The sequence below is a fragment of the Meriones unguiculatus genome, chromosome 16 (assembly GCF_030254825.1).
Source record: "Meriones unguiculatus strain TT.TT164.6M chromosome 16, Bangor_MerUng_6.1, whole genome shotgun sequence".
Lineage (NCBI taxonomy): Eukaryota > Metazoa > Chordata > Mammalia > Rodentia > Muridae > Meriones > Meriones unguiculatus.
The window spans coordinates 22,557,906-22,585,311 of NC_083363.1; the positions used below are offsets into that span (position 1 = coordinate 22,557,906).

At 42.6% G+C, this 27,406-nt stretch overlaps 2 protein-coding genes across 3 annotated transcripts in view; one reads left to right on the top strand and one right to left on the bottom strand.

Annotated features, from left to right (window-relative positions):
• The first annotated feature begins 3,909 nt into the window (after positions 1–3,909).
• Positions 3,910–27,205, top strand: Sirt1 (sirtuin 1). Of its 2 annotated transcripts, XR_009586750.1 has the most exons (10): positions 3,910–4,379; positions 5,803–5,919; positions 7,305–7,546; positions 10,645–10,797; positions 17,583–17,730; positions 18,159–18,238; positions 19,999–20,185; positions 22,615–23,169; positions 23,331–23,406; positions 25,271–25,357. XR_009586750.1 is itself a non-coding variant. In XM_060369428.1 (9 exons), exons 1-9 carry the CDS (start codon positions 3,977–3,979, stop codon positions 25,597–25,599), a joined length of 2,214 nt encoding a protein of 737 aa, XP_060225411.1. In that variant the 5' UTR covers positions 3,912–3,976; the 3' UTR covers positions 25,600–27,205. The 2 variants fall into 2 exon arrangements, 1 of the variants encoding a protein (XP_060225411.1); XM_060369428.1 differs by lacking the exon at positions 23,331–23,406 and having other exon boundaries at positions 3,912–4,379; positions 25,271–27,205.
• Positions 9,824–27,406, bottom strand: part of Herc4 (HECT and RLD domain containing E3 ubiquitin protein ligase 4) — an 88,985-nt gene continuing 71,402 nt past the window's right edge. Inside the window, exon 26 of the mRNA XM_060369427.1 lies at positions 9,824–9,974. Coding sequence (XP_060225410.1) covers positions 9,922–9,974 — 53 coding nt within the window. The 3' untranslated portion in view covers positions 9,824–9,921. The remainder of the gene's footprint in view (positions 9,975–27,406) is intronic.

Genomic DNA, 27,406 nt, shown 5'->3' on the forward strand with positions numbered 1-27,406 from the left:
GAACTAGGTCTGCGGTGCCTGCTTGGCCAGCAGTCCAGTCTGGGGGTCCAGCGATGGGTTCTTTGGGATGGTACCACCCCTGGTCCTGGGTGCCAAAAGTAAGCAGGCTGAGCTGGGCAGTGGTGGTGTACACCTTAAATCACAGCACTCTGGAGGGGAGGCAGGCCCTTCCTTCCCTAGTGTTGCACTCAGAATAAACAGCCAGTCTCAGATGTCCTTAGGTGAAGGAGATGGTGCTGGCCCGTTCATTTCATTTGAAACAGGAACTTACAAACTTTGGGCAGTAGGAGGGGTTTTGAGGATGAATGGGTGTCATTGTCTGGGGCTAGGATGCTGGTGTTACAGAAAATAAAAATGAGTGTTGGGCTATATAATGTTTATTATTGGCCCTATAATTATTGTGGCGGTATTATTTGACTCACTATCACAAATAATAAGACACAGACACCTGTTAGATTTTATAATTGCCTTATTATCTTGGGCTGGGCAGATATTTCTACCTACAGTATCTCAATAACCTCACCATCTATTCCCCAACCCCCATCCAATGCCATCTGCCTTAATCATTCCTGTTTGGACTACTTTCCAGCCATAATCCCAAGATACTTGCTTATATTCTTCATCTTGGCCTTTTCATGCCATTATTGGAGGTGGGCATCCTGGCCCACATGGTTTCTTTTCCACACTAACCCATCCTGATATTCTCCTTCCTCCTCTCTTCTCTTCCCTGTCTCTCCCAGGATTCTCCCATGATTCTCCTGTCCTCTAAAGCCAGGGAACCTTAGCCACGCCTACCCCATTCTGCCCTGTCCAGGTATAGGCTGTTTATTCAGCCAATTGGGCAGGTTTACACAACGAGGACCCAGGCAGTAACCAGCATCAATATATAAGCACCAGACCGATCCCAACATGCTTCAATGCTGGATTTGCACGGGGAAAGCTAACAGGAGGCCAGCTTCTGTGACTACCACCTGTAACCTTGGGGGCCATGCGCTCCTGAGGCAGGCTCAGGAAACAAGGAGAGAACTTTGTCCCACACCTTCCGTTCTCAGGATGAGATTTTCAGTCTCAAACGAGAGATTTCTGGGGTTTGAACATAGTTCATCTCAGCAGTTCTGTGCCAGTTCCCCTGGAGGCATGGTCCAACAGCCCCACAGCTCTCAACTGAAGTTCCCTCTCTTCCAGAATGACTCTAGCTCGTGTCGAGTTCACGTGAACCTAGCTGGCGCAATAAGGTAGACCTGAAACGAGGAGCAGGAAGACTGATCCCCCTGCTTCCACTTCCCACATGCTGGGACCGCAGACGTGCACCCATGTACCGCCCTGCAGCGCTGGGGTTGGGCTTTGTGCATTGCTATGCCAGCATCCATCAACTCTGCTGCATCCCCACTGAGCCTTGCTGCTGATTCACCAACTGGCCCATCCTGCCAACCTGGATGCTACAGTCTGCCTGTCTTCTCTGTGTAGAGGCACACGATGAACTTCTAGAAAGCTGGATGTGAGAAATAGTGAGCGCTGCTTCTGGCTAGCTTACGAAAACCCTCCAACACATGCTCACACAGCCCGGTGCTACACAGTTCTCTTGCCTCCTGGGCGGGTGGCTTGGGAACCTTCCTTGAGGAGAGCTTTGGGGTTGGGAGGAAGAGTGGGCTCTGCAATGTGAAAAGCTCAGTTTAGAGCGCACAGACGCCAGGAGCAGCTCTAAGCGAGGCCAGTTCCGGGGGAAGCTGTAAATATGAATGTGAGCTTGTATGCCGGAAGGACCAGAAATGACAAGATGCCGGTAAATGTTTTCAATTATTAGAACAAAAATATAGCTGCGAGGTTCTCTTCTCTGCCTTTCCTTGCTTGTTTTTGTTATAACTCAGTCACTATGTAGCGGAGGATGATCTTGAACTTTTGGTCTTCCTACCTCTACCTCCCGGGTGCTGGGAATATAGGGCCGGACCATCACATTTGGCTTATGCAGTGATGGGGACTGAACCTGGGCCTAACTGATGTACATTTCTAGACTCTGTTACTAAGTTCTTAAGTAGAGAGAGAGAGAGAGAGAGATATTAGGCTGTTCCCAATTATCCATCTCACTGTCTCCATTCTTATTGGCACAGGGTCTTGGTAGCCTAGAGCTATGTAAACTAAGATGGCCCCAAACTCATGGAAATTCACCTGCTACTTGCCACCTCTCTAGTGCTGGAATTAAAGGCATGCGCCACCATGCTGGGCCTAAAGGTTATTATTACTGCTTATTGTTTTTGAGACAGGGTCCGATGTGTAGCTCTGGCTAGCCTGAAACTTGATATGGAAACTGGGCTGGCCTCAAATTCCCATTCTGCCTCTGCGTCTGCCTCCTGAGCACTAAGGTTGAAAGGGTTTACCATCACATCCGTCTTGGGCCTGGAATTTTATTTTTTTAATTATTTTTAAATTATCTCTGTGTGGGCACGTGCGTGTGCCTGGACACAGGCACGATGGCAGTGTCCTTGGATCAGAATAATCTTGAGCTGGAGTTCTAAGTGGTTGTGGGGCACCTGCGATGGGTGCTAGGAACCAGACTCAGGTCCTCTGAAAGACTACTGCGTGTCCTTAACCACTGAGATACCTCTGCACTCCCAGGTTTAAACTGTGACTTTAATTATTGCTTTTTTTTAGTCTTTGAGACAAGGCCTGTGTGGCTTGAACTTCGTATGTAGGGCAGGCTGCCTAGATCCACCTGCCTCTGCTCCCTGAGGGCTAGAATTAAAGGTGTCATCGTCGGGAGAGCTGTCAGAGAAGCTGTCTGCCACTAAGTCCGACTACTATTTTGTTTTTGTTGTTTTTGTTTTGTTTTTTGAGACAGGGTTTCTCTGCGTAGTCTTGGCTGTCCTGAACCCCGTTGGTTTGTAGACCAGGCTGGCCTCAAGCTCACAGAGATCCACCTGCCTCTGCCTCCCTGAGTGCTGCTGGGGTCACAGGCGTGTGCCTCCATACCTGGCTCTACTATTTTGTTTTTGAAAATGGTTTTAAATTCCTGATTCTCCCGCCTCTAACTCCAGGTTTGGAGCTACCAGCCCCACTGTAATTGAGCTGTGTGTTATTGAGTCCTCATGACCCAAACGGGCAGAGGGGCCCAGCTTTTCATGGGAACTGGAAAGCGAAGGGGCTTAGGTTTGCGGAGGGGCTAAGGATTTTGAAATTTTACTTAAATATGTATTTTTGTGCCGGGTTTTCACAAATGACAAAAGCAGAGCTGGCCGCGGTGGCGCAGAGCTCGGGGAGGCAGAGGCAGGCGGATCTCTCGTGAGTCCGAGGCCAGCCTGGTCTGCAAGGTGAGCCCAGGACAGCCAGGGCTACACAGAGAAACCCTGTCTCGAAAAAGAAAAAGTGTGTGTGTTTGGGGGGAAGGGAAGCCAGGTCCAGGGCGCCGAGGTTGAACATTTGGGGCCAGGGCGGCCGGAGAGTGGGTGGGCGACCCAACTGCCAGATGCTTCCAGAGGGCCAAGGCTGCCTCTGACATTCCACGGCCCCGCACTCGGGAGGGTGGGGGAGCGCCCTCTCCTGAGGAGACCGCGGCGGGAAACTGAGGAAGGGCGGTCCCAAAGCGGGCGCGCGGCAGGTGGGGGATCCCGTCAGGGAGGCGGGCCTCGGCCGCCGGGGCTCCCCTCGCCGCTGCGGGGAGGGCGGGCGGGGCGCGCGGGAGGCCCGGGTGGGGAGTCGGGGCCGAGCGCCTACTCGGCCAGGGCGGGCGGCCGGCGCGGAGAGGGCCCGGGCGGGGCCGGGAGGAGGGCCAGGCCGCGGGCGGCGCCCGGCCACGTGACCCGGCGTGTTGTGGTCCGGCCCGCGTGGGTGGCGGGAGCCGCGCGGGCGGGGGCGGGGGCGGCGCGGGCCGGGTCACGTGACGGGGTTTAAATCTCCCGCAGCCGAGCCGCGGGGGCGCCAGTGCCGCGCGTCGAGCGGAGCAGAGGAGGCGAGGGCGGAGGGCCAGAGAGGCAGTTGGAAGATGGCGGACGAGGCGGCGCTCGCCCTTCAGGCCGGCGGCTCCCCTTCCGCGGCGGCCGCCATGGAGGCCGCGTCGCAGCCCGCTGAGGAGCCGCTCCGCAAGAGGCCGCGCAGAGACGGGCCCGGCCCGGGGAGCGGCCCCGGCGAGCCAAGCGCGGCGGCGGCGGGCTGCGAGGCGGCGAGCGCCGCGGCCCCGGCGGCGCCGTGGCGGGAGGCGGCCGTGGCGGCGGCGGCGGCGGCGGCCGAGGGCGCGGAGCCGGAGGCCCCGGTGGCGGCGGCCGCGGCCGGGCGCGGAGACAATGGGCCGGGCCCGCGACGGGAGCCGAGGGCGGCGGACGACTTCGACGACAACGAGGGCGACGAGGACGACGAGGCGGCGGCGGCGGCGGCGATCGGCTACCGAGGTGAGGCGCGCGCGGGGCCGCGCAGCCGCGTCCCCGCCCGGCACCCGCGGCCGGGCCGCCCGGGGCCCCGAGAGCTCCCGCGGGCTCGGCGGCGGCGCAGCCCGGCCCCGGCTCGGCCGCGCGCCCCCGGGCTCGCCGGCCCTGCTGCCGCGGAGCCGCGCGTACGCCCGGCCCGGCCGCTGCGCGCTGTCGCCGGGGCCCCGCGGCTGCCGTCGCTGCGCTAAGTTTTCCCTCGCTCGGAGTCCCTCACCCCGAGCGCCGTCGTCCGAGCCGCTCGCTGCACCCTCTGATCGCAACTTCGGGCTGTCCCGTTGGTCGACCTGCCGCGATGGCGTCTGCAAACTTGACACCTGTGTTACCATTGATTTTTTTTTTTTTTTTTGGATGGACTTGTGCCTTTTTCTGAAGTTAGAAATTTTAATAGGCCAAAGCTGTTTCGTGAGGCATAGTCTTAAAAAAAAAAAAAAAAGAAATGGCTCTTTCTGGAAACATTACTTTTCTGCAATTGCATTTAACACCTCGGTACAGGAGTGACAATTTTACAGTACTTCAATGGGCTTGTTTGTTTTTTTTATCGTATGTTCACAACATTTTTGGGTTAAGTATTTCTTACATACCTGTAATTTTTTTAGAACCTGCTTGTTTTTTACCATAATGACACTAAGAGTGTTGTATGTATACTAATGTCATCTTACTATTTTTCTGATAAACTTTTGTCCAGAATTTTATCAATCTGCAAGTATTGCTGGACCATGTAATGGGGTATTGGCCAATTTTTTTTATTATTTTTTAAGCGTGTTAAACACTTGGAATAGTTAAATAGTCCTTGATATCAGCTGTTAAAGGGAAAACAAGTAGTGTAAAGTATGTTTCATTTTCTTTAAAGCATAAATTTACCAACACCCTGGAGGCTGAGGCAGGAGGATTGCTACTTGAAGAGCTACAGAAAGAGACTTTGTTTTCTGTCTGGGCCAGAGAGGACAAGGCTAGGGATTTTATTTTAGTGACATTTAGATGTAATATCTGTTTGCTGCATTTCATGAAGTTTGTCTTTTTTTTTTTTTTTTTTGGTCCTGGGCATGGAGCCCAGAGCCGTTTTTTGAAAGCATGCTTCTGCTGGGGTACACAAATATTTTTTTGCTTTTGTTTTTCTTTTGGATTTTTGAGGTAGGGTCTTCGTGTAGCATAAGCTGGTCCTGAACTCACTATGATATATAGGTCAGGCTGGTCTCTAAGTTCTGTGCCTTCCAGGTGCCAGAACCACAGATGTGCCCCCTTCTAAGCATTTCTGAGTTTTCGTTTCTGTCTCAAGCTGCATTTCACTATATAGGCCAAACTGTCCCCAAAGTACCTGGGATTGCAGGTGTGTAGCCCTGGGCCCAGCTGGAGACTGTTTCAGCAGCCCTTTTGATTTCTTTCACAGACAGCCTCCTGTTTGCAGATGAAATCATCACTAATGGCTTTCATTCCTGTGAGAGTGATGAAGATGATAGAACGTCACATGCGAGCTCTAGTGACTGGACGCCACGGCCGCGGATAGGTATGCTTCAGACTGTACATCTCAGAAAGAGTTGCCCGTCGTCTTTCCTTCCTTCCTTCCTTCCTTCCTTCCCTCCCTCCTTCCTCCCACCTTCCACTCTTTTTCTCTTTCTTTCTCTCTTTCTGTAGCCCAGGCTAATTCAGCTGCTCTGCAGTCTTTTGTACCAGACTCTGGGACTGTACTACAACCAAGGCTATCTCTTTTCCTTACACTTTTTCTTCGGTCTTCCCCCTCCTTTCTTTTCCTCTTGGACAATTGCATTTGTCCCACTCTATAGTCTAGGATGTAAGGATGGTGTTGAACTTAGTGCTGGGATTATAGGCATGCTACCCATGTCCATTTGTCTGGGGCTGCAGATAGTTTCTTAGCTTTGTCTGTTTTCTTTTATACCACTTTTTTTTCTCTTTTGCATGTTTCTGGTTTTGTTTTGCTTTTTTAGTTTTTTGTTCTTTTTGTCTGCTTGCTTCTTGAGACAGGATCATTTATAGTCTAGACTGGCTTGAACTCACTGTATAGCCCCTGTTGGAGTTTCTGATCTTGTGTCTAAATCCTGGGGATTATAGTTATTTGATACTTGCTACCACCACCCACAGCTGATTTGTACCAACTTTAAAGTCTCTGTCACCTTTACCATTTAGATGAGTTGCTCAGGTATGGTAAAATTTTTTATTTTTATTTTTTGGCCTCCTGCATGCTAATTATCAAGTCCTTTGCCAATCCCACCTAACCCTTAAAATCTTAAAATACTTAAACAGCTAAGCAAAATCAGAATACCTAGACAGGACAGGCAGTGATGGCAGGTGCCTTTAATCCTAGCACTTGGGAGGCAGAGGCAGGAGAATCTCTTAAGTTCAGGACATCTTGATCTACAAAACAAATTCCAGGACAGTCAAGGCTACACAGAGAAACCCTATTTCAAACCAAACAAACAAACAAACAAACAAAATCCTTAGACCTAAGTACCCCCTCCCAAGCTCTTGATCAGTCAGATCTTGTTTGAGTTATAACATGAAATACCATAAAATTGTATTTTCTTTGCATAGAAAATGCATCTTATCATTTTGTTTTGCTGAGATTAAAGGTGTGTGCCACTATAGCTGGCTGCATAGAAAATTTATATATTGCTAACTCATTATCTGATAAAATAAATGAGGTTTTCATTAGAAGTGGAATTGACTAGGGCTGGAGAGATGGCTCAGCAGGTAAGAGCAGTGGCTGCTCTTCCAGAGGACCCAGGTTCAATTCCCAGCACCCACATGACAGCTCACAACTGTCTATAACTTCTGTTCTAGGGGATGTTACCCTCATACAGAGATGTGCAGTCAAAACACCAATGTACATAAAAAGGATGGAATTGACCCAAGTCTTTCTTCCCTTTAATACAGGTCCATATACTTTTGTTCAGCAACATCTCATGATTGGCACTGATCCTCGAACAATTCTTAAAGATTTACTACCAGAAACAATTCCTCCACCTGAGTTGGATGATATGACACTGTGGCAGATTGTTGTTAATATACTTTCAGAACCACCAAAACGGAAAAAGAGAAAAGATATTAATACAATTGAAGATGCTGTGAAGCTACTACAAGAATGCAAAAAGATAATAGTTCTAACTGGAGCTGGGGTATGTAAGATGCATAAAAATAGTAGAGAAAGCTAGTATGTATTTTATTTTCCAGTTTTTTTTTTTTTTCTGCTCTAGATGTAGCCTATGTTCATAATATAAGAGTCTAGAAACTGCCAAAAACTTGAGGGCAGCAACAGTTGCTTAGTTCGGTGTTTTGAAAAGTCTGACAACTTGAAATCTTGGTCTATGTGTAGTGCAATTGGTAAGTGAAATTATTTTTTTAAGATTGTATGTGTGTGGTTTTTATGTATCATGTATGAAGTGACCAGGGAGTCCAGAAGACATGACATCCCCAGAAACCGTAGTGACATGTTTGTGAGCCTCAAGGTCTTCTGCAAGAGCATCAAGCCATCTTTCAGCCTTTGGAGCTTTAAAGGCTGGTCCCTAAAGGAGATTAGAGAAATGGGATCCTTTTACGGTAGCAAGGCTCTAGTAGAGGCGGTTTTTATGGAGAGTAAAAATTCATGGTTAAAATAACAGCAACATTGGGAAGGCAGCATTTTTACCTTTTCTTCATTTTAACTTGATAAGATTGTAAGGACTTGGCCTTTTCATTTGACTTGGTCTAAGACCAATTCTGTGATTTTGGTATGTTGGATATTATGTTTGCAGCCAGAGCAGTTTGAGCAAAGTGAAAAGGAACTAAATGATCATTAAGAATCCCTGTTGTGGGAAGCAGAGGCAGTTGAGCATGCCAAAGCATGTCAGTGTGCACTATCTGCGTGATTGTCTCCTTCCTCTGTGAGTCTTGGCTTGAGGCTTGATCAGAAACACCTTAACTGGCAAAGCCATTCTCCAGGCTCCCAGTTTTAGTTGTTCTTGAGACAAGGGCTTACTTCTTGTAGCCCTGGATAGTCTGGAACTTGGCAGAAATCCTCCAGGTATTGGCATTTATTTAAGGTATGTACTGCCATGCCTGGCTGATTTTTTCTTTTCTTTTTTTAAAGACTGTCTCTGTAGCCTAAGATGGTCTCAAACTTAAAGCAGTCCTTCTGTGAGTGTTGCAATTAGAAGTGTGTTCCAGAGACAGTTTTTTGTTTTTTCCTTTTACTCCAAAGTGAATGAAATCCTATAAAACTGTGATTTCCAGTTTTTTTGGGTTTTGTTTGTTTGTTTTGGTCATTTTGCCTCCCCCCCACCCCCCAGCTGAGGATTGAACCCAGGGCCTTGTGCTTGCTAGGCAAGCACTCTACCACTGAGCTGAATCCCTAACCCCGGATTTCCAGTTTTATAGGATTGTTGATTTCCCTATTTAAAGTGTCAGGGTTTATCTGAAGAAAAAGGATTGTGTCTAAAAGTTTTATAATTTTATTTATTTAGAGACAGTCTCTCTGGCTGGCCTAGAACTTTTTCTGTAGACCAGGCTGGCCTCAGACTTGTGGAGGCCATACTCCTCTGCCTCCCAAATGTTGAGATTAAAGGCTGGTGCCATCACATCTGGATTAACATTAAAATAACTTTTTTTGATGCCTTGAATTCCAGCACTCAGGAGGCAGAGTGACTCTCTAAGTTTGAGGCTTATAGATCGAGTTGATCGAGATCTATCAGGTTGATAGATCGAGTTCCTGGACAGCCAGGACTACATAGAGAAACCTTGTCTCAAAAATCCCTCCCCCCATTTTGAGTGTGTATTTCTGTGTATGTGCATGCGCACATGTGTACACACGACAACTTGGAAGCATTCTCTCCTTCCCTTTGGTTCCGGGTATCAAACAAGTCATTCAGCTGTTAGGTTGCAGAGCCATCTCACTCTGTTGTGATTTATTATTTTCGCTGCTGGAGGTTTGAACCTGGGGCTTACCATGTTAGGTACAAACAGTCTAAACTGACCTATCCTTAGCCTTTATTTCCTTTGAGATGTGGTATCATTATGTTGCTCAGGGTGGCTACTTGAGCTCAAGTGATCCTGCCCCAGCTGTCTTAGCACTGACTATAGACTTGAGCCACTCTTGTTTGTTTTTTTTTTGTTTTTCTTTTTTTTTTATGTTAAAAATTACATCCTTAGCTGGGTATGGTGATGTGACCTCACCTGACTGTAACCTCAGCTTTAGGTGTTAGAGTATAGAGACAGGCAGATCCCTGGAGTTCAGTGGCTGGCCAGCCTAACCAAAGTGGTAAGCACCAGGTTAGCAAGACACTATCTCAAAAAATGAGAAGCTAGGTGACCCACTGGGGAGGCAGAGGCAGGTGTGTATCTGATTTCCAGGCCAGCCAGGGGTCTGTAGTGAGATCCTGTCAAACAAAGGACAAAAACCAAAAAGAACCCATAAATAAGTAAACACATGTTCTTAGGCTGGAGAGATGGCTTACAATTTAAGAGCTAGTACTGGTAGGCAGGGGACTTGGGTTCATTTCCCAGCACTCATGGCAATTCACAGCTGCATGGTCCTGATGCCCTTCTGTCCTCTGTGGACACCAAGCATCCCTGTAGAACACAAACACACACACGCATATATACACATGCAGGCTTCCATCTGTACACATAAAATAAAAGCAATAAAGTCTAATGGCTTCAAAAAATGCTTTCCTGTGCTATGTTTTAGGTATTTGTAACTACTGAACAACATACCAAGGATCCCACCCCCCCTTTTTTTTTTAAATGGTTTTGCTGCTATGATTTCTTCTAGTTAGTCTTGGAGATTAGAGCCTAAGCAGCCCTTCAGTCTTCCTGAGTATCTAAGACTTTAGGCCTGAACCAGTGTCCCCATTTTTCAGTACAGTGTTGAAACAAGTTTCAGAACTTGAGTGTTTTTAAGGTAGTAAAAGCAGGCCATGTGAGAACAGTGTGGAATGATTATCCAGTAGGAAGTCTTACCTACTTCTGGTTTAAAAATGGAATTGATTTACTTCATCCATACTGTTTAAATGCTTAAAGGTCAGATTAGCACAACTTACTACCATTAAATACGTGTGGAAGATTTAACTATTCTCATTAATTTGCATATTGTACCTGTATTTAAATTAGGATTATAGTATTTCTGTTCCCCAAACTCTAAACTATCTTTTCATCTCTTACCACTGAATTGTATGTACTAGAAATACTAATTATGAAGGTAGACGGTTTAATGGGGTGAATTATGTCTTGTATATTTCAGGTTTCTGTCTCCTGTGGGATACCTGATTTCAGATCAAGAGATGGTATTTATGCTCGTCTTGCAGTGGACTTCCCAGATCTCCCAGATCCTCAAGCCATGTTTGATATTGAGTATTTCAGAAAAGACCCAAGACCATTCTTCAAGTTTGCAAAGGTATTACATGTTTTTGTCTTTCATGGAAAAGTGTTCTAATATATGGTTTCAGGTTTACAGTCATTGCCCAGTGAATTTGATGCACAGTGTGGAAGCCACAACTTCTGATTCTGATTTAAATAATGGAGTTTTGGTCTTTTGCCTGTGTGTCTTAATGCTCTCCTTTGGAGGTTTGCAGATCATATAAAAATGAGCTGTTTTAATTTTTTTTCTGAGTCATAGAGGTTATATAGAACCTACTCTGCTTTGTTTTGTAATAGACAAGTTTTAATGTATGCATCTGTCTGAAGAATGATTTTTAATTACAGAAGATTGAGATTACATTCTTTTGATAAATAAGATTACAAAGGACCCTACTAGTCTTCTAGTTTATAAGTCAGTCACCACAGCTGCATGTGGCCATTGACTACTGGAAGTGTGTTGACATAAGTGGAGGGCACACTTACTGGATTTTAAAGAAAAGTGAATATTCTATTAAATGGATATATTAAATACTAACAAGCAAACAAATACTAATTATTTTGGGGAATATGTTCAGGAGCCAGGCATAGTGATGCATTCCTGCAATCCCCGAATTTAAGAAGTAGACAGGAGACTCCATGATCAGCCATGGCTCTCTCATGAGCTCAGCTTCAGAAACTAAACAGTAACTAACTTTTTTATTAGTTATTTTAAATTTTCACTCTAATACAAACTAGAAAATTGAACACTTGGCTCCATGGATTTCCTATGCATCTGTTACTATCCCAAGATTTTGGTCATTAGGATTTTTCTGCAGTTTAATCTTAAAAGGCTTTTTGTTTGTTTTGTTTTTGTTTTTGAGGCAGTCTGATGTAGGCCAGGCTGGTTTTGAGTTTTGCTTATCTGTGGATAGCTTTTGAGCCTGGTGATCCTCTAGCCTTGAACTCCATCTGCTAGGATTATTGGCAGGAGGCACCATGCCTGGCGGTAGTGCATTATTAATAGAAACATGGAAATACATTTGAAAGGCTCTTCTGTATTAGATGTCTTACAGAATCCAGAAATTAAATAGGGTCTTAAAAAGTTTCATCTCTGGAGGGGTGGGTGGTGAACGGTGCATATGCACCTGTGGATGTGACAGGACAACTTTAGGGAGTTGGGCCCCCACATTACACACATGAGTTCCTGCGATTGACCTCAAGTGAGTAGGTTTGGCAGCAGACTTTTACTCACTGATTACCTCACATCTTGTAAGCCCCAAGATGGATTGTGACGGCTATCTGCAAATGGTATATTTATAGAATTGTAAGGGAATGCTCTAATTCTTGCCTCCCCATCCTCAGTACTGGGATTAGAGGAATGACCACACATTGCAGCTACAATGTACTATTGGAACTAATGGTGCAACACTGTTACACTGTTTGAAAGAACAGTGAGATAGCAGCCAAAGTTGTTTTTGTTTTTTGAAACAGTTTTTCTAGTGTAGCCCTGACTACCCTGGCACTCATTCTGTAGACCAGGCTGGCCTTAAACTCACAAAGATCCGTCTGCCTCTGCCTTCCCCAGTGCTGGAGGCATGTGCCACTGCTTCTGGCTAAGATTTCTTGATGGATGCAGGACACTAATGTTTTGGGTTAGTTAGTAGACACAGTTTAGAAAGGCCAGCAGGTAACTAAAAGTTACTTTCCTATCTTACACAAGCATAGCTGGTTAGTGAATCTATGTTAGCGTCCCCAAGACTTTTCTTGTAAATTTATATTGTGAGTTAGAAAACTACATGACTAGTTCTGGCAATCCTCTTACCAGGATTGTCAACTGCAGATACATACTTAAAATTAAGGTATCCATAAATTTTTAAAATTACATTTACTTATATGTGTATGGACAAGCATTTTGTTCCTCTTCCAAGGATTATAGTCTGGAATTCCAGTAAGCCCAGCTTGAAGATGCTCTCCAATAATGTGTAACAAGCCTAATGGTGGTGCATGCCTAAATCAGGGTTCAGGAGGTGAAGACAGAAGGATCTCATGAGTTGAGGTAGTACACAGTGGTAGAGCTGCCTTTTTTTTTTTTTTTTTTTTTTTTTTTTTTTTTTTTTAAGCAAAGGCTCTGGGTTATGCCCCCAGCAATGGACACATGCTAAAGTGTGTTTCTGTTCTTAAGTTTTAATTTTGCTTATGGTACAGGCTGGAGGCATAAAAGTTAGCCTTCAATAAATAAAAAGATATAAATGGGGGAATTAAAGTGCCCTTAGTGTATGGAAGATAATCTATACATAGATTCTAAAAGCTCCATCAGAAAACTCTTCTTTTCTCTATATCACGTAACAAGCATGGATGGGAAGGAAATCTGGAAAAAGCCTTCGTAGTCAGCTCAGACAACAAAGGCTAGAGAGAGGAACTGGTGCTTATGAGTGTATACTGCTTCTTGCAGATTTCAGAGGTCAGTTTCTAGCATCTATGTCCCAGACCCTATAACTGCCTGTTATCACCAGTCCTAGTACAATCCCATGCTGCTGGCCCTCAGGCCTCCACCTCCATTGTATCTGTACCCACTCACACCCCCAACCGCAGACATCAGACATACATATAATTAAAAGCTTTAAAGTGGGACCTGGAGAGGTGGTTCAGTAGTTAAGAGCACAGAGGATCTGGTTTCAGTTCCTGCCACAAACGGTGGCGTACTACCATCCATGACTCCAGTTCTGTAGGGGGAATAATACCCCCTTTCTGACATCTTTGGTCACCAAGGCAAGCATGTGGTACATAGACATATTACCTTTAGGCAAAGCATTCATATATAATTTCTTTTTAATATAAAAAAATCCAAGGACTAGGTATAATAGTGCAGGTCTTTAATCTCAGTACCCTGGTAGAGAGGCATGTGGATCTTTGGGTTCCAGACCAACTAGGGCTACATAATGAGACCCTGCTTTTTTTCTTGGGACTTTTTAAAATTAAACTTTTATTTTTTATACTAATTACAGTTTATTTACTTTGTATCCCAACTGTAGCCCCCCCCTTCATTCCCTCCGAGTCCCACCCTCCCTCATCTCCTCCTTGCCCCTAAGTCCACTGATAGGGGAGGTCCTCCTCCCCTTCCATCTGACCCTAGCTTATCAGGTCTCATCAGGACTGGCTGCATTGTCCTCTGTGGCCTAGCAAGGCTGCTCCCCCCACAGGGGGAAGGTGGAGGTCAAAGAGCCAGCCATTGAGTTCATGTCAGAGACAGTCCCTGGAGACCCTGTTTTTAATTCAGTCTTACACATCTAAAACATGTATAACATAGGAAGTATGTATAATGTGTGCTACAGCATTATATAATGTGGAATACAAGTGTGTGGGTTTTGCATTCAAAGTTCAGTAGGGATTACTTTATAGCTTCACCAATTAAAAATCTGTATTGGCGTACTATGAAAAAAGCTTGCTCCTTTTCTGATGTGATGAAATCTTAATATATAATTCCACATATGGGTGACTGAGCTATGAAGTTATTTAAGTGGACATGTAAGTGTGTATGTTTATGGTATACATTATGTTGCTGTATATAGGTTATAGGATGGCAGTATTGTTATTAACATCCATTACTTGACATACTTATTTCTACTCTTACATTCAGACCCTGTAGGTACACAGTGTTATCTCTGTTGTACAGTAGATCATCTAAATATCATCCTTTCTCAGATGTCTGCTCACCAGCATCTTCCCAATTGTGCCCTACCCCATTAGCTGAGAATTAATGACTGGGAACTGTCACATGAACACTATGTGTGTGTAATTTATTTTTTTATTTTGTGAGCCACCATGTAGTTGCTGGGAATTGAACTTAGGACCTCTGGAAGAGCAGCCAGTGCTCTTAACTTTTGAGCCATCTCTGTAGCCCACATGAACATTATTAAATTCTACTGTACTGTTCTTAAGTCATTTCAGTGACATCCGTGTCCCTTTGACTGCTTTTGCTAAGTGAGACCATATGGCAAAGTGTATAGCCCCAACATAAATCCTAAGACATTCACTGTTGTAACCGTCTGTTAGAAAATGTGTTCTGTTAAAGATCCTCCATGAGGTAGCTGGCAAAAAGTTTTGATTAGTAGGGATTACTCTGAGTTTAATGAATAAAATGAGAAGGGTTCTTACTGGAATTTTTGTTTCACATTTTCCCCTTTATAGGCATATATGTGTGGTGTGTATGCAGTTAGCAGGTGCATGTGCGTGTGTCACAAATGGTGGTTAGAAGTTGACTTTGGTTATTCTATCCATTGCTCTCTCCACCTTATGTGTGGAGGCAGGCTTTTCCTGCTGGACCATTCAGCTGGAGTCTCGTTTCTGCCTCCTGCATATAGGAATTACAGGGCTAGTCCTTATACCCACTGACCCATTTCTCCAGTCTTTTCACTTTTTTGTGTGCCGCTAGGAATTGAGCTCTTGTGCCTCCCAACCCACATGCTAGGCAAGAGCTGTATCACTGCAGCTGGCACCAGCCGTTTCTTCATAGAATGGAGAATTTAGGTTGTTTCTACCAGACTCAGCTGTCTTCCTCTGTTCTACAACTCTAAAATTGGGCAAATCTTTTTAGTTTTTAGGGGCTGGCTTTTAGAGTCTTTGTTTATTCTGCTAGAGCGAGACTTAGAAGAATTTCAAAAGCATCACTGGAGGAGAAGCCCATTTCTGTGGAAGCTTTTGTCTTTGTTTTTTGTTTTTTGGTTTTTTTTTTCTGGTTTGTTTGGTTTTTGTTTTGTTTTGTCAAGACAGGTGTCTTTTATACCTTGGCTGTCCAGGAACACAATTTGTAGACAAGGCTAGCTTTAAACTCTGAGATCTGCCTGCCTCTACCTCCTAGTGCTGGGATTAAAGCCACCACCAACACCCAGCAGAGTATTAGTTTCAAAAAAATATATTCTAAACTTTTGATCTCAGTAGACTAGTCCAACACTCATGGTTGGTTTCTTAAAAGACTTCAGGGTGTTCAGATCTGAGAATAAAAGATATGTCTTTTATCTCAGATTTGAGAATTTTGATTCGGGGGAATTAACCTGTATCTTTAAACCCCAAATCTATTTGATTTGCAGCAGAATTTTTAGATTCAGTCTGTATAAGAAAAGGTTTTTGTTAAAGGTTTTTAGAATTTTGTATTTCTAGCTATTCCTTAGTTTGGTGTTGTGTGATGGGATTACATGTATGTGCTGCCACTCAGCCTCATGAGTGTTTTCTTTGTACATTGGAATGAAAACCAAAAAATCTTGAATTCTTTATATAATGGCCCACCACACAATTTTTCATAGAACTATTACTGGGCATAGTGGTGCACACCTTTAATTCCGGCACTCAGGAGGCAGAGGCAAGTGGATCCCAGTCTGGTCTACATAGTAAGTTGCATGACAGCAGTCCTGTGTAGAGACAGACCTTGTCTCAAAACAAACAACAAAAAGATAAAAAAGGATTAAATTAAAGCAGTTACTGAATGGAAAAAACTTGGGAGATACTAAATAAAAGTAAAATTCTTTAATCTTACAGAGTTAAGTTTTGCAGCCCTGTTTATACAGTTCTCCCCATATGTTCATACAGACAGAACATCCATATGTGTACATACTTTCTGTTGTTTTGCTCAATAAAACCAAAGAAATTACACCCTGGTGACTAACTTGCTTTTTTCTTGTTGTCATGGACCACTTTTCAGGTCAGTGCATGAAAGTCCTTTCATTCTCTCAATGGCTGAATATTCCCCTGTATGGATGTACCTTACTATACAACCAGTTTCCATATTGATGGATATACGGTTGTATTTAGTTTTTTCCTAGCAGTATGATGGGTTAGATAGAGACTATAAGGAAGTAGAGTGTATAAGCTACTTTAAAGAAAAAAAGAAGAAACTTCCTTTTGCCATAGTCACTTGCTAAATGAAAGTGAATAAAAACAGTGTCAAAAGTTGGGAGGACCCAGGATCTGGAGAGATGGATTAGCAGTCAGGAACACTGGCTGCTCTTCCAGAGGACCCAGTTTCAATTCCCAGCACCCACATGGCAGCTTGCAAAAACTATCTGTAACCCTAGTTCCAGAGGGATCTGACAACCTCACACAAACATACATGCAGGCAAAATATCAATGCACATAAAAATAAATGTATATATTTAAAAAGTTGGGAGGACCAAAATTGATAATTTTTTTCTGATCTTTTTGCCATGTGTATATCTGAATTCTTTGTTTTTAAAGAAGAAACAGCATTGAAGCATTATTTGGGGGGAAAAACACACACACAAAATCCAGCAACTCAGCATTCATGAGCAACTCTGTTCTATACCAGTATGTGCCTGTGCAGTGGAAGGAAAGCAATTTTGGTAAGGAATTAAAACTTCAGCTTTAACTCCCGGCAGGTTGATGGTTATGAACGGTGAACACAGACAGTTAAAAATGCTACATGACAATGCTTTTCAGTTGTGGAGCCCCCTCCCTTTGATACCTGTAACTTCAATGTAAAGTTTCCCCCTTTTCCTTAAAGAAAAATGTGAATTTACAGCCAACATAATGTAGATGTACCTAAGGTATGTGTTTCTTCTGACTTACATAAGTATCCATTAAGATGTGTTTATGTGTCACCTGATCTTGTTCTTCAAGGGGCAAGTTCACCAATGCTGAGTTTTCATACCGTAACAAGTCTTTCTAGCTGTGCCATCCGTCTAGATGCTTTAAAATGCTTATACATTTTGCTTATTAAAGTACATATTATGGGGGTTATCATTTGTACCTTTTTGAGTAAATGTAAGCATGTTATCTGTTATGCTTATTTCATTAATTAATGTAAACTTTTCTGCCTTTTACATTATGTAGGAAATATATCCCGGACAGTTCCAGCCATCTCTGTGTCACAGATTCATAGCTTTGTCAGATAAGGAAGGAAAACTACTTCGAAACTATACTCAAAATATAGATACTTTGGAGCAGGTTGCAGGAATCCAAAGGATCATTCAGTGTCATGGTTAGTAAATGTCACGATGGCTTTCTGGAGGTGCTTAGTTTAATATGAACATCAGGCTTGGGAAGAAGCTGCTATCTCGTAACTAGATTAAGCAGTAGTTTGATAATAGAGTGTACAAAACTGAGAAGTACAGGAAAATAAAGAAGGCCTTAGCTGTGTTGGTGTGTATGCTTTGATAGCAAGTTCATGGTCTGCCTTGATTACATATGACACACCTGTGCTAAGGTAACTCAATTGGAAATTTCCAGTTGCAGAGTTTTAGCAGTTTATTTTATTGCAAATAGTAGCTTTAAATGATAAGAATACATATATAAACTATATCACGTAATATATTCTTTACAAGACTTCATGAGAACTCAGGTTAAAGTCTTCATGGTGTAAGCCACAAATATTCCTTCAATTAAGCACTTACATTTTGGTTGTTTTAGGTTCATTTGCAACAGCATCTTGCTTGATTTGTAAATACAAAGTTGATTGTGAAGCTGTTCGCGGAGATATTTTTAATCAGGTAATTTAATTCTTTTTCTCGTTTCAGAAGTTGTGTAAATTTGCCTTTTGTTGCTTCTATGTTCATTATGTTCATATTTTTCCTTTCTGAGCTGTATGTTGTATAGAATGCTGGAAATTCTAGTGTGAATAAGTTTTTTGTTTTTTTTCTTTCTACTTTAAGTAGGAAATCCCTGCAGGCTGAGGAGTTAGAGCCCACTAGGCTGAGGCAGGGGGATTGTGAGGGCCAGGCTAACCTGAGTTGGATAGGAAGTCTCATTAAAAAAAAAAAAAAAAAATTAAAAAAAAAAGTTGGAATGTTGCACAGTTGGTTGAATGGCTACTTAGCATTCAGAGTCTCAGGTTTGCGCTCCAGCACCAATAAATCTGGTGTGTGGGCACATGCTTGTAATCCCAGCATTTGGGATGATGGAGAAGAAGCTGAAGGTCATGCTCACCTACAAACAAGTTTGAGGCCAGCTCTCATTACATGAGACCCTTTTTCAAACTTAAAAGTCCTACTTGATACCTCCTAAGTACCTTCTGACTAAGTCTAACAGGAGGCCAGGGCACAAGTTGCAGGGAAATACCTCTCCTTCCATGCTTTTTCAGTTTTGGTTAGATCTGGAGTCAGAATTTCTTACATTAGTTGTAAGATTTAAACATTTCCAAAATGACAGTGAAATATTTATTAAAGGAAAATATAGCAACACACATCCAGAAAAATGTCCTGTATGTTTAGCTGCATTATCATGTATAACCAGGAAAATGGTGTTGAAGCGACTTTTGCCTGATTCGTTGTCTTGGAGGCTTACTGCCTCCTCCTAACCTAGGTCTAGTCCTGGAAGTTTCTAGCCTTTGTACAGTCTAACCTAGGTCTAGAATATTTTCAGCCTTTGAGACTTATTACTTAATAACCTCACCTTTTCTAAGTCTTTCTGAACTCTAGCTGGTTCAACTCCGTTGTTCTGGCTCAAACTCCTCTCCTGGCTGACAGATTCAATTTGGTTTCTCTCAGCTTCTGACTTTTTGCTCTCCTGGCCTCAGACTATAGCAGTCTAATCTAATACTCTGACTCCTTTTTGTCTGGCTTATCTGTCTTCACCTGTGTTTAGCTTATTCTCTCTACAGCTCATCTCTGTTAAACTGTCCTGGTAAAACTGCTTCCTCTGCCTCCCCTCTCCCCCCACTCTTCTTAAGCCTTCTCTCTTAGAGTTGGTCATGTCCTATTTTGTCAAAGTCATGTTGTCTGCCTTTCAGTTAGACATCCCTTTCAAACTGGTGCTTCTTCTGCAAACTACCTTATTGTTTGGGATTAGAGGTGTGTACTAAGGGCGTGTCTGTATTCCAGCCAGAGTAGCCATGTTCTGGATTAAAATTCCCTCTACAAAATGGAGTCATTTTCACAAACATTTTTAAAAGCCCAAGTTTTTTTTGTTTGCTTTTTTCCCCGATGCTCTTTTGCATATATAGTATTTTGTGTATGCCCAGGTAGGTATATAATGATCTATGTGAGAAGGCAGAGCCTAAAAGATCAGGGTGTGGATGTCAGGACATCAATGTGGGAGTAAGTTCTCTACTTCTGGGAGTTGAATTTGGTTGTCAGGCTTGGTGGAAAGTTCTGGGAGTTGAATTTGGTTGTCAGGCTTGGTGGAAATTTCCTTCACCTGCTGAGCCATCACCCTGGCTCCACGGTAGACACTATCAAATGTACTTGTACACAGCTTTTTCTGGGAATGTGGACTTCTAACTTGGGCGCCCTTCACTCTCACATTCCTGTAGGTGGTTCCTCGGTGTCCAAGGTGCCCAGCTGATGAGCCACTTGCTATCATGAAGCCAGAGATTGTTTTCTTCGGTGAAAATTTACCAGAGCAGTTTCATAGAGCCATGAAGTATGACAAAGATGAAGTTGACCTCCTCATTGTTATTGGGTCTTCTCTGAAAGTAAGACCAGTAGCACTGATTCCAAGTAAGTTGATGGTTTATCAGGACAGAGGCAATTTTTATTTCCTTTTTATTTAGTTGAAGGCCTAAGCTCTACTTTTGAGGTGGTCTTAAAGTGACATTTTATGTCACTTTATGGGAATGGGGCTGTGAAGATAGACGTAATATCAAATTTTAGTTGTAGTTTATACAAAATCAAAGCAAAACTGTTTGACTCATACTTTTTAGTGGTTGCACTTTTTAGTGCAACTTTTTAAAGTTGCAGAGGTTACTTTCAATTAATTCCATGTATAGTCTCTAATGTGTGAGGGTGTTTTGTTTGCATGTATGTCTGTGTGCCCACTTTACCAGACAAGAATGTTAGACCCCCTAGAACAGTGGTTTTCAACCTTCTAATGCTGAAACCCTTTAATACAATTCATGTTATGACCTTCCAACCATAACATATTTTTTGTTGCTACTTCATAACTGTGATTTTGCTAGTTATGAATTGTAAATATCTGTATTTTCTGATGGCTTTAGGTGACCTCTGTGAGGATCATTCAGAGATCATGACCACAGGTTGAGAACCACTAGACTATGGAGTTCAATGTATAATAGCTCTCATGTGTGATCAGAAAGCTTGTTAGCGGTTTTATGTGCTCATATATGATGGAAGTATTTGTGTGTAGGGGTATGTGCTAGAGAGATGGATCAATCAACAGTGAAGAGCACTGTTCTTGGAGACTCAGGATGAGTTCCCCAGCACCCACATGTCAGCACCTAAGTTTATCTCCAGTTTATAGGTTATATAGCACACTCTTTGGCCAAGGGATAGGGATATTGTAGGCATAGAACACCTAACCTCAAATATGTTTTTTGAGACAAGTTTTCCCTGTGTAGCCCTAGCTGTCCTGGAGGAACTATAGAACTCCCAAGATCTGACTGCCTCTGCTTCGTGCTGTGCTCAAAGGTGTATGCCACCACTGCCAGGCCACACTCCACTTGAGAACAAGACCTCAGTGTAGTTTGGGTCTGGTACTTCTCTACAGACTAGGCTGGCCCCACAGAGGGTGGGGTGGGGGAGAGAGAGAGAGAGAGATGCTTGTTCTGGTCTCCTGGGTGCTGGGATAAAAGGCATATGCTACCTGTAGCTAATCTTTGGTAGCCAGGAATGGTGACATACACCTGTTTGTAAGCCATGTGGTGGTGGGGTGAAGGCAGGAGGCTCAGGAGTTTCAACGATAGCTTCTGCTACATAAGCAAAATTTGAGGCCACCCCGGGATAGATGAAAAAAAAAACCCACAAAGTTCTTTTCCATAATGGTTGTAGTTTCGAGAGGACATTTGCTTATGTCCAGAAGTTTGATATAGCAGCCAACATAATTCCAGCAGGTGGCTCTCATTTCGAGGGCAGCCTGGCCTACATACGGAGTTCCAGGACAGCCAAGGCAGTGAGACCTTATCTACAACACCCTTTCCCTCCCAAACCAACCAATGTCCAAGGTCTGTGGGCTGTTTTGAGATAGGGTCTTATACTTACGGTGTAACTCTTTGGCCCTGTTTTCTGAGTAATGGGACAAAAGGCGTGTGCCGTTGTGGCCTCACCCCTTACAGCAAAAGTTTGGTTTTGGTTAAGCTGGCTACATGTTTTTTTTTTTTCTTAAAGATTTATTTATATATATATACATATGAGTGCTCTGTCTGCATGTATGCTTGCACACCAGAAGAGGGCAACAGGTCCCAGTATATAGATGGTTGTGAGCCACCATGTGGTTGCTGGAGATTGAACTCAGGACTTCTGGAAGAGCAGACAGTAATTACTCTTATGGCTGAGCCTTCTCTCTACCCCCTGAATTTCTTTTTTCATGTTTCTATTGACACCTCCACTGTGTGAAGCTAAGGAGAACTGAGACATTTCAGATACGTGTGATCAAGAGGACAAGAGACTTAGTTGTAAATACTTACAGCTATATGTCATGCTAACAGTTCTGGCTGTCCTGGAACTCTAGCTCTGTAGACCAGGATGTCCTCAGATTCACAAGCATCTGCCTGTCTCTGCTTAACAAGTGCTGGGATTAAAGGCATGGGTCTCCAACGTCAGCTAGATTTTTATTTTTTAAAGCTAATTCAAAGGATGTTTGGGGTTTTAAAGTAAGCTTTCTGAACTGCAACACCTGGGATCTCAGCTTTTCTGAGGCTGGACAGGATTGTCATGAGTTTAGGGCCACAGAATAAGGGACAACCTAAGGGGGAGAAACATGCATTGCTTGTTATTTAGAGGAAATTGGTTTTGGAAATTGTAAAATGCGTACAAAATAGATTTGTATGCCTCCCTCTACCTTTGTTGCTGTTATGTTCTAGCTACTTCCCTTGAACTCCCAGAGATCCTGGTGCTGGAATTAAAGTGGTATGACACCAGGCCCACCCTATACATCTGTTTTCATGCTTTCTCTTCCTTTTTCACTGTTTTAGGTTCCATACCCCATGAAGTGCCTCAAATATTAATAAATAGGGAACCTTTGCCTCATCTGCATTTTGATGTAGAGCTTCTTGGAGACTGCGATGTTATAATAAATGAGTTGTGTCATAGGTTAGGTGGCGAATATGCCAAACTTTGTTGTAACCCTGTAAAGCTTTTAGAAATTACCGAAAAACCTCCACGAACACAAAAGGAATTGGTTCATTTATCAGAATTGCCACCAACACCTCTTCATATTTCGGAAGACTCAAGTTCACCTGGAAGAACTGTACCACAAGATTCTTCTGTGACTGCTACACTTGTAGACAAAGCAACAAAGAACAAAGCTGATGATTTAGAAGTATCTGAAGCAAAAGGCTGCATGGAAGAAAAATCACAAGAAGTACAGACTTGTAAGAATGTTGAGAGCATTAATGTGGAAAGTCCAGATTTCAAGGCTGTTGGTTCTAGTACAGGAGACAAAAATGAAAGAACTTCAGTTGCAGAAACAGTAAGAAAATGCTGGCCCAACAGACTTGCAAAGGAGCAGATTAGTAAGCGGCTCGATGGTAAGGGATGCTTTTTGTTGAAAACCAGTTTCAGAGTATTGTGGAAGAAAGATGACTCCCATTGTCAGTAACTTTTGACATTAGTTGTCAAGACAGTGCTGTGTGTTTGTGTGTAAGAAGTCAGAGAAAGTCTGGGTGATGTGGTTTTTTTTTTTTTGCAGGAAGTACTATGTATTGATTAAACCCAGGGCTTCAAGTAGCTAGTGCTGTTTAAAGTAGCAGGAATGATTTAACAAGGTAAACTGTTTGCCTACCTCCCCAGCAAATGACTGAGAAGAATGTCAGCTGTGTATGTAAACTGACACACTGTTCTGGCAGGGTGGGAAAACTCATGTATGACGGCTTGGAAGGTTTGCCAGGTAAAATTCTAGGCTGGCTTTAAGGTCTGGAAAACAGGGTTCCTTTCTACTGGATGTCTATCTTATTTTATTTTGTACTATCAACTGTTAATGTAGGTGGGATAGTCTGCTTAAATTCTATGGTACAACCGCTACCATACTTTGTAGGAACCAACTTCGGGGTTTATATAGAGCCTCACATTTGGAGAGTAAGCTGGCCTTGAAAAGTATGTAGCTTTGATCCTTGGTAAGCATCCAAACCATAGCAATCTAGACAACAGCAGTGCACTGTAATATAACAATCTATTTTCTATCCCCTATATAAATAAAACTCCCAGCAGACTTACATAATTTTTTTTTTTTTGAGACAGGGTTTCTCTGTGTAACTGTCCTGAATGAACTTGCTTTGTAGACCAAACTAGCCTGGAACTGATAGAAATTGGCCTGCCTCTGCCTCTCAAGTGCTGGGATTAAAGGTGCCCAGTTTGAAATTATAAAATTTGCAGTTTCTCTTAACAGTTACCTGGCGTTGGTCCCTCCCTCTTGAGTGCTAGGATTGTGGTCAATGAACCGTCACAGACCAGTGAAGAATATTTTAGATAATCAAAGATAAACTTCCTGCATCCATCTCCCCGGTGCTAGGATTACAAGTATGTGCCACCATACCTAGTTTATGTAATGCTGAGTTATGAACTCAAGGCTTTGGATGATGGGCATGCAATCTGCCAGTAAACAAATCTTAGTTGAGTAAATTTGACCTTTTCCCCTACAAGGCAGTATAGTAAATTCTGGAGATAGAAATCTGTACTTTTGTTTGTGTGATTTTAAAAACAGGTGACAAAATGTTTTAGTATTGCTGAAGCAGAGTACTTCATTTCAAAATAAACAACCCTCCCCACACAAAATAAGTTGATAATAGAACCTAATTCTGGCCCCCCTTCAGACTCAGAGATCCACTGCCTCTACCTCCCCACGTGATGGAGTGCTCTATTTACATGTGGACAGATAGCACATTCCATTGTTTGTGAGCCATTATGTGGGTGTTGGGAGTTGAACTCATAACCTGAGGAAGAACAGCCAGAACCAAATTTGAGAATTTTCTGTGTGTAGACTAACAGACCTGAAACTGGATTTGTAGACCAGGCTGGCCCTGAACTCGAGATTCACCTACCCCTGTCTACCAAATATTGGGATTAGAGGTATGCATCACCATGACTGGCTAGAGTCCAACGTGTTAAGCAATAGTTTATCCTCTTTTCGGGTAAACATTGGAACATTTATGTTTGGAAATGGCAGAGAAGTGATTTGATTAACATAACTTCTCCATCCACCCAACACCCAACATACACAGTGGAAGAGACTTTATAGCTACATTTGCCCCCGGAAACCAGACCTGGAACAGTCTTAATACACTGTTTTAGTCTTTTAGGTAAAAGTATATATATTTCAGATCATCTTGGCTAATTTAGTCTGTTCTTTCTCAAAGAGTACAAGCAATAGAAGTGTCAGATTTGGAAGATAACATGTAAAGCAAGACATGGTTACCTATAATATATATCTATAGTATCTATAAATTCCATTCAGGAGGTAGAATTAAGCAGGTGAGTTCAAGGCAGATTTGTCTCAAACAGTAACAAGCCAACAAAACCACAGAATAGAAAGTTTGTGAGCCTTTCAGGTTAGCTGTACCTAAGGACTCCAGGGAGTCTTAGTCTGGTCTCAAGATAATCAAGTGATGTTTACTTCTTACTGCTGTATTTCAGGTAACCAGTACCTGTTTGTACCACCAAATCGTTACATATTCCATGGGGCTGAGGTGTATTCAGACTCTGAAGATGACGTCTTGTCCTCTAGTTCCTGTGGCAGTAACAGTGACAGTGGCACATGCCAGAGTCCAAGTTTAGAAGAACCCATGGAAGATGAAAGTGAAATTGAAGAGTTCTACAATGGCTTGGAAGATGATACGGATAGACCTGAAGGTGCTGGAGTATCAGGATTTGGAGCTGATGGAGGGGCTCAAGTAGTAGTTAATGAAACTATAGCCACGAGGCAGGAAGTAACAGATGTAAACTACCCATCAGATAAATCATAACGCTTTTGCAGTTGTCCAGGTACAGGAATTGCTCCACCAGCATTGGGAACTTCAGCATGTCAAAAATGAATGTTTACTTGTGAACTTGAACAAGGAAATCAGATGTAATATTTATAGACTGGAAAATAGGTTGTCTTCTCTTGGGTGATTTTTAAAGTTCCATCATTTCTGTACTTGTACATCCAACACTAACATTTTTAAAGGTACTAGGTATCTTTAATCAGCTGTTAGTTAAATTTGTTTTCCTTTAAAGGTTCATTTGTATGATATAACCATATGTATATATAATTTTGTTTTTGCCTAGTGAGTGTCAACATTTTTTCAAAAAGCCATTGGAATGTTAATGTAAAGGGAACAGCTTATCTAGACCAAAGAATGGTATTTCACACTTTTGTTTGTAACATTGAATACTTTGAAATCCTGAATTTCTGTTCTGCTGAACTTTTATTTTTAGCAGTTACCTTTTTAAACACTGGCATTTTCCAAAACTTGTGGCAGCTAACTTAGAAAATCAGATGACTTGTGAGAAAGAAGTCAGCATGTGTGGGGGGCACTCACAATTTGGTGCAGAATTTGAAGTGTATTTATTAGTTAAGATGGTTTTTGTACTTGCTGCAGACATGTGGTAATGTCCAAACAGGCCCCTAAGATTAACCTGATAAATGATTTGGAAATGTTTCAGTTGCTCTAGAAACAATAGTGCCTGTCTATAGGTCCCCTTAGTTTGAATATTTGCCATTGTTTAATTAAATACCTATCACTGTGGTAGAGCCTGCATAGATCTTCACCACAAGTATTAAACTGCCAAGATGTGAATATGCAAAGCCTTTCTTTCTGAATCTAATAATGGTACTGGGGAGAGTGTAATATTTTGGACTGCTGTTTTTCCATTGATGAAGAAAGCAATATGCCTCTTAATTAAAAGTTCCAAAGTCATAAGATAAACTATAACTCAACCAGAAAGTACATTGTTCCTGTTGAGAGGATTTGGTGTAATGTATCCCAAAGTGTTAGCCTGTATTATGGAGATGAATACAAATCCAATAGTTAATGAAACTAGTCCTTATTTATTTAAAAGCTTAGCTTGCCTTAAAACTAGAGATCCATTTTTTCTGAACTGCAGAAGCTTTTAGCCTTTCAAACAGTTCACACCTCAAAAAAAAAAAAAAGTATTTATTTTACAGGTTTCTTTGGACCATTACCCCCAAATTTATTCATGTGCTGGTTGGTTTAGTATTTATTTTTTAAAAAAGGGTTTGAAATATAGCTGTTCTTATGCAGAAAATACCCAGTTAGGACTGTTACTGCCAGAGGAGAAAACAATTAAGTGGCTCATTTCCCTACCTAAAGATCTCTCAATCTGAATTTATTTGGCTAAAGAATGCAGTATATTTAGTTTTTCATTTGCATGATGTGTTTGTGCTATAGACAATATTTTAAATTGAGAAATTTGTTTTAAATTATTTTTACAGTGAAGACTGTTTCCAGCTCTTTTTATATTGTACATAGACTTTTATGTAATCTGGCATATGTTTTGTAGACTGTTTAATGACTGGATTATCTTCCTCCAACTTTTGAAATACAAAAGCAGTGTTTTATACTTGTATCTTGTTTTAAAGTCTTATATTAAAATTGTCATTTGACTTCCCCCCCTCCCCCCGTTAACTTCCATTGTTTAAAAGTGTACCAGCCCAATAAGGCTTGTTCTTCTAACCCTGACTATCTCATCACACTTCTTACCTGTGCTAAGAGGTGTCTATGACCAGAAGGCCTCCATGCTTCTTACCAACTTTTTAAGAGGAAAAAA